This window comes from Diorhabda carinulata, chromosome 12, assembly GCF_026250575.1.
Source record: "Diorhabda carinulata isolate Delta chromosome 12, icDioCari1.1, whole genome shotgun sequence".
Classification (NCBI taxonomy): domain Eukaryota; kingdom Metazoa; phylum Arthropoda; class Insecta; order Coleoptera; family Chrysomelidae; genus Diorhabda; species Diorhabda carinulata.
The window spans coordinates 1768323-1776138 of NC_079471.1; the positions used below are offsets into that span (position 1 = coordinate 1768323).

Sequence of the window (7816 nt, forward strand, 5' to 3'; positions counted from 1 at the left end):
AAAACAAAAAGATTACGCAACAACTAATTTTAATAAAAATGGAATTTGTTGGTGAAATTATTGGAAAATTTATTAAATTAGGTTAGGTTAGATGGTATCATAATATTGGAAAAAAATTAGTTCAAAATCCTCCGTATTGGAGAAAATCTTTTACTTCTGGCAACACTGACAAATAACTGTCATGGTTGCATATCACTGTCAGCACAAAGTTGCTATGTTGTCCGATTGTTTGGAAAGTCGACGTATTTAGGAAGTTGTTAAATTCAGTGAAAGTTATGGCTTTTAGCATAACAACTTAAAAAGAAATAAAATAATCGGGATCCTTTATACATTTGTAATCTAATTTTATAAATAATACTGCAATTGTCGTATACCAATGGACTTGCAGATCAAAATGTTGTTTAATACATTTGATAAATCAAAATGAACGTCTTTGATATATTACATACGTTGTATTCTACATCACTTTGTATAATTATAATATCCTCATCATTTAACGATATCACGTGATTAAATATACGTCCTAAATGGCTCAAAGTCCAACAATACAATAGACAAAGTTTACAACGTCGAGCAAGATGTCAATAATAAACACAAGGTAAGGTCAGGTAACATAACCTATGATATAACTGAAGTTTGGTTGTTTTTAAGGTTATATCCGATTAGCTGTAATCCCTTTGGTTATATTATTAATATACTATAAATTTGTGAGTATTATTTATCAGAAGCACTTAAGAAATTGTATCAACCATTTCCATAAATATTTTATTGAATAATATTCCTTATACCATCATTTTTTTTTCAAAATAATTCCTTTAATCTTCAGGTAAATGTATTGGTTTGTATGGCAAGTTATTATAGATCACGTCAATCGAAAGACGATTGCTATTTATCAAAAAAACAGATTTCTCATGATAGTTTAGATTTAAAAACCAATCTACAACTTTTAGTTTAAAAAAATATCATAACGAGACTTAAATTAGTTTAGAAATGAAAAGTTGAGAAGTCTTACCATGCAGTGCAATACAGAACAAATTAGTACTAAGGGTAAGTACAAATTTGACATGCACATTTTAAGAAAATTCTCCACATTTGTAGTTCATATTTCAGTGAGTTTATTCGTTAGCTAGTGTGTTGATCGTAAATATATTGTTCATATGTATTCTCTTTCTAAAACTGCTTTATTATTCTCGTTGTTATTTTCTATATATACTCCCAATTTTCTGCTTAAATACAGAATGCAAAAATCTCATTTCCGAAGCAGTATTAACAACAAAAACTAGATATATGTTAGGTTATGTTTTATTGTTCATAAAATAGAGGAAGAACAGAAATAAATTCAAATCTTTGATTTGGTTTTGTTTTAGGAACAGAAGTTGCTGAAAGTGATTCCGTTAATCTCAAACTTGAACAAGTGTTGAAAAAATTGCTAGAACCAAATTTTAAACTCCAGAATAATGATTATCTCAATTTACTTTTCACACACCTAATTAATCGAAAAGGTTTGTTTACTTATTTATTTATTACATTGTAATTTTATATAATTCTTGATTCTACTTCTTTATAATTAGTAATATGCTTTTGTAGAACTTACATCAAATTTAGATAATTATTTATAATTTTACTACAATTTAGTCATACAGGGTTGTCTTTCAAGACCTGGAGGCCCTTTTCTAAAAAAAAAGGTTCTGAGTATACAAGATTCCATAATCTTTTGAAAGAAAAAAATTAATTTGTGCTTGATTAAGTTTCATGTAAAAAAGAAATTTATGTATTGAAACAATTTTTTATTGATACATTGATTAAATAAAATTTGTTTAAATGATATTTGGTCTTTAAGGGCCCTCCAGAGCCTGGGACCTTAGACCTGTACCTATGCATAAAGACGGCCTCTTAGTCATGTTTTTCTCATCGTAGCTTGAAATAATAATCAAAATACTTGTTTTAATTTATTTACAGATAGCAAATCAACCCTTAATCAAAAACTAGTTACCGAAGGAATTTTAGAACAGTGGATTGGAGATAGTTTTATAGAATTTGAGAGGAATAAAGATTCTCCAAATTCAACACTTCTAACGTTTGTTCTAAATGTTACAAGATGTGTTTGTAAAAAAGAACAATCGTTTAATAACTTGAATGAAAAAGGAATTTTTGAACGTTTAATAAAAATAACTGGAAACGTATATAAATCAAATGTAATAACAGCTTTAATAAAATTGCTTGCAGATTTTTTAGACCATCCATCTGGAGTACAATGGATATTAACAACTAATCATTGGAAGTTGGTTGTCGATATAATATTGAACGATGGTACGATTTATGCTTATAAAGAAGGATATTTATTTATCAACAAATTATTACAGAGATCCTTCGTAATTAATCAGCCTTTTTGTATAAACATATTTAGATACATTCTTACCCCATTGGAAGAGATATCGAATACCGTTTCTGAAATTCAAAACAAACATTTATCATCAATTCTACGATTCGTAACTGAAATTTTAGTGATACTATTTAAATCAGATTCTTCAGTAAATTCGAACAGGATTATTTCAATCTGTATAGAAAATACCGAACTGGAAAAAAAATCAAAACAACTTATTAGTACTACAGATAATCTGGAGTTGAGAAGTGCCTTGTATCGAATAGTTATTTTCCTCGGTTTGTTCAATTTAAAATTGAAATTATGTGAACAAAATATAAAAATCGAGAAGGATACCTCATCGGAGATTCTAGATATTTTATACGAGGCTGCTAATAACGTATCCGTATCCGGTATGTCACAGTTATTGTTTTCCACTTTACATACATGGAGCGAAATCAAAAAGAGTCTACCACATCCTATCAGGATATCAATTTCGTTCGAAGATCAATTATTAGCTATACAACTGATGCCTATGTACACAATATTCGTTAAAACAATTGGATTCAACGTTTATACAAGCGATTGCGAAGATAGTTTCAGATACTTATTCATATCGAAACTTGTTGATAGATTATACCCGAAAACAGTAAGGATCAAATATAAATGGCAGAACTATTTACTGGACAATTATTCTATTAGTAATGGAATATTATCTTTGAAATATTTTATGCATTCCAAACAGTTTTATTCCAAAGAAAACGCTGTACTTATATTTCAAATGATGATTTATTTGATGCACGATTTGAACACCACTCTTAAAGAAAAACCAGAATTGCAGTTGCAGTTTGTTAACGTACCGGAATACTTGGAATTGCATCTTAAAGTGATTGGAATCATTATCGAGGAGTTTAAACTGACATTCAGGGACTCCATTGAATCATTATGCGTTTTAAATATAGTGTACAACTTGCTGGATGGCTTAATATGGCCAACCAAGGTAATATAACTCAGTTATCCTAACTATTGGTATATTTAGAGATTTTTTTTTAAGATAAATGGCTTCAGGGTATCGTTCGGGATCTGTTTTTGTTCCTTTCTTAAAAGTCTTATTTGAAAAATTATTTTGTCTTCGACTAAACTATTTTATGGTGAATATGCTGAAGTGGTTTCTCAAAAAAACACATAAGGAAGGTTTGAATTTGATTATTTTGATTTTTCAGATAGTGGTTGCTGCTTTGAAACTTGCCGAAACAGGAATTTCGAAATATATGACTTTTCAGATGTCTCTTTATATCGATGATAAGCAAGGTTCTATTATAGGTAGACTTCCTGCTTTACTTCGAATTAAATTACATGACGGAGCATGGGAGGTCCGTGATAGTGCTATCGAAGTTCTACAGTCACTATTTGTAACAGCAAATAACACAGGTGGGGTGGTTTTTTTGAATTTGTCATTTTTCCATGTACTAACTTACTTTTTTTTGTATTTCTTCATTTTTAGAAAGTAGTGCTTACAAAAAATTATTACTGGAAAACGATTTACCTTGTTTGATGGTAAAAATGGGAACCGATGATGGTAATTCATTCGTTAGAGCTACTGCTTTGAGGTGTATACAGAAAACCGTTGAAATTCCTGAATTTTGGGAGGCTTTGACACAATCATTTGATATTTATGTAAGTAATTTTTAGAACTTTTCAAATAATTAGTTTCCGGGTAGAATAATTTTATGAATTCATTAAAATTAAATATTATTTGACATTTTTTTGGTAATTTTAGATCCATTCCTTCTTTTTTGTTTATTAAATTGGTAGTAAATTGATACTATTGGACTTAGAATTAGTTATTTTAATCATAATTGCTTTTTATGTGTTACATAATAAATCATCTACACTCTAGATCTTTGTCAGGCTAATTCTGTGGCACTAAAATTGTTTCAAAAGGTCCACCAAACCATTTTAGCACCGTAGCTGTTAGTTTATGGCTTAAATTACATACCTGGACAGTAGTTTATGGGTTCATAATCACCATTGTTGTAGTTTTCACTAAAAGTAATTCAAAATACCTATAATTTGATTTTAATTCATTAAAAGGATCAATATTTGATTATTTCAAAAGAAAAGTAATTTTTTTCTTAATTTACTCAAAATTTTACCCAAATCTCAGTCAAATTTTACGATTCTAAGCCATTTCGGTGCAAAAAGTCTCCTACCTTTGTGAAAAATCTTAAAATTTGTTATTTTTATTACTAAAACTGCTTCAACAGACCCACCAAACCGTTTGAGCATGGCAACTGTTATTTAAAGGTTTCAATCCCTTATGTGGACAACAGTTAATGGTTTATATTTTGCAGTCTTCTCCAAAATTAATCGAATTATTGTATAGGATAAACTTTTTTCCTTATTTCACTTGAAATTTGCTCAAAATCACAATCAGATTGTATATTCTCAATAATTGATGTAAATAATGCAAATAACCTCAAAATTTGTAATTTTTCTTACAGTCAACCGTTTTGAGAGTATTGAAGCATGAAACGGAAGGTATTGTTCGTTGTGAAGCAGCTGCCCTTGTTTACTGTATATACCAACACCAGGAAATCCCAGTAAATGTTAAAAACGACGTCCTAGATGCCATGAGTCACGCAGTGGTTGCAGATCTCCATTGGGAAGTTAGAGTAAAAGCCATGCCCTTTTGGAAAAAAATCATCGATGATAGTTTAAGTGAACAAGGATTGATAGACGGTTCTTTTCCAAACGTGACTTTTTCTAAAGATTTAAGAAAAATAGTAACTTTGGATAGCGTGGAAATAAAAAAAAGTCTAGTTAGAGCTTTATGGGAATTATCGAAAGCCGGATGTTTATTTGTGTTTTATGAAGCGCTGCAGGATGAATGTGATATCGAAGTGGCTAAATCCGCTAATGAAAATGTCAAAGACTTCGTTAAATTGCTCAGAAAACATGAAGTTACCGTAGAAACTCTAAGGCTCTATACACCTTCCAAGTCACCTACGGATTTAATTACCAAAACTCCTGATGAACCACGTGATTCTTTCAATACCAATAACAGTGAAAACTCACTTAGAAATCAACAGATTTCTGATTCTATATTGGAAGATATTTTAGATACCAGAGATTTGAATTTATTAGAAACTGTTTTTAATAGTACAGATAAACCTGTTTTTGAAAATATCGAAACTAAACAACGAGAAGTTCTACAACCGGAATTGTTTTTAAATTTGGTTTACACAGATCTGGATAGTAGGCTTAATAATAAAACAACTTGGGTGGAAAAAATGGACGATTTTAAATCGTTGTTGGATGATATTTTGAAAGAATATGATTCCGAAGATGTAAATAGTTTGGACTGTTACTAGAATTGCAAAAAAATTTGAATTTACAATAAACTCACATAGGAATTATTTATTTAAGATGATTCCATCACTAGTACTGGCTCTGGAGCGTGTGTCGTTCATCTAAGGTAAACAGGAGACACTTAGAAGGGATATATAGTGTTTCAAGGACATGGGAACAAGGATTGTGTTGTTATCAATACTTCCATACAGAGTGATTATTGTACATCATCCTCTTCTTAAAATGTCCCCAAATTTCATTAATTTTCATATTTATTCGACTATTTTTGTAACGTTATATTTTATGTTGAAATAATTTCTTTGTCGAACATATAAATCCCATGGAATATTGGTTTTTATTAGATTTGATATATAGAAGACAGGATGTTTCTTCAAAGCTGTAAATTGTCCACGAAAACAAATTATATAAGCTGAAAAAAATTGTTAATCATCTGGTATTCATTAGAATATCAATTAGAATCCCAATATGTAATATTCATTATTACAAAAATTGTTTTTCCATATTTTTTCTCATGCTCAATTTATTTTTCAAAATTCAATTATTGTAACAATTTTTTTGAAAAATATGTTGTGAAACTAGTGTATAATTTATAATGTTTGTTAAATATTCTGTTGTTAATAAATATATACAATTGAATCGATTATTTTCTTTATTACCAACCTCATTAAAACAAATATATACAAAAATGAAATACAAATACATCCCCATCTTTTTTTTCAACTAAAAATGTATTCAATTCGAAAACCTTCGTAAACAGTTAATACAATCCATGAATTCAGTTAATTCAATCCTTGGATTAGTTATTTCATTAAATAGTAATACTTTGTGAATGTGATAAAGTTATTAAAAACAGTTTTCCGGTATGGAAATATAGAATTCATATTGAAATTACTCAAAATTAAAATGAAAAGTATTATTTATAAGCTTAAAATCTTATAATAGTTACTTACCTTTACTTTTTCAATGGTTCGTTTACTTTAGCAACTAGAAATGTAACCAGAAGATGATAGCCGACCAACATACATAATTCACAAAATGTATTCAACACATGTTTACATTTTATAATAAGATCTTTGTTATAACGATTTTTGTAATAAAATCTAGTCCAAGTTCGTTTTCGGGAAGTGTATTTTTCAAAATAAAACTAGTTTTTGAAAGTTTTAAAAGACATTTCGATATCTATTTCCAAAACTATATCTACATATTGAGGTTCAAATTCGATCCAGTTCAATCTCAATTTATAAGATACAATTAATATAGACGTTACTTTTGACACCAAAACAAATTATTTCAATGAACATTTACACAAAAAGACATAAAATCTTCCACTGCCCTAAATACTTTTGAAATTAATGGTTGTTCTATGTAAGAAAATAATCTAATAAATTGTTTCCCGAAAAAAAAAGATATTTTATAATTGAAGAAGCTTTAAATGAAAAAACAAATAACTTTTACATATATTTTTTACTAATTTTCCTATAAAAACATTATTTATAATAAAAAGAAGTAAGAAAATATGTTGAAAATGTAGAAGTTTAAGGTTATATACACTCCATTAAAGATGAATTCACTTAACCCTAATTTAATGGGAATTATCATTTAACTGAAATCATCATTATCACAATATTATTTAGAATAAAATAAGAACTTGAATGGAAAAAATCATTACCTTGTTTTTTCTTAAATTGTAGATCAACTTTCAAAACATCAGTTGGAAATTCACTGCCACGAGATTAAAATACCTCAATATTTCGCTGTTACGTGGTTAGTTTTACAAATAATACAGCTTTATGATTAATTTATATGAGGAAATATAAATTTTTTTTTAAACAAAATTGTATTACCATTAAATTTTGATTAAAATTGACAGTTCGAATAAAATTTGAAATAACCGACATATTTTGATGTCGTAAGAGGTTAGACATTACAAATATAATCGCGCTGTTGCCAGATTTTCAGTCTTATAGTCTTTTTAATAATTAACTGAAAATATTGATTATTTCGTAATTATAACTATTCATTGATACTAAATTAAAATAAAAAATGTGAATTAGTTATTGGATAATAAAAAACTACGGAATT

General features: G+C 28.3%; 1 protein-coding gene across 1 annotated transcript; it reads left to right on the forward strand.

The window, feature by feature from the left end:
* Positions 1-48: 48 nt before the first annotated feature.
* LOC130900107 (uncharacterized) lies at positions 49-6370 on the forward strand. Its single transcript, XM_057810457.1, has 8 exons — positions 49-598; positions 652-707; positions 827-1047; positions 1368-1502; positions 1960-3362; positions 3586-3793; positions 3867-4039; positions 4867-6370. The coding sequence occupies exons 3-8, from the start codon at positions 1014-1016 to the stop codon at positions 5734-5736; spliced, it is 2823 nt and encodes a 940-aa protein (XP_057666440.1). The 5' UTR covers positions 49-598; positions 652-707; positions 827-1013; the 3' UTR covers positions 5737-6370.
* The last annotated feature ends 1446 nt before the right edge of the window (positions 6371-7816 follow it).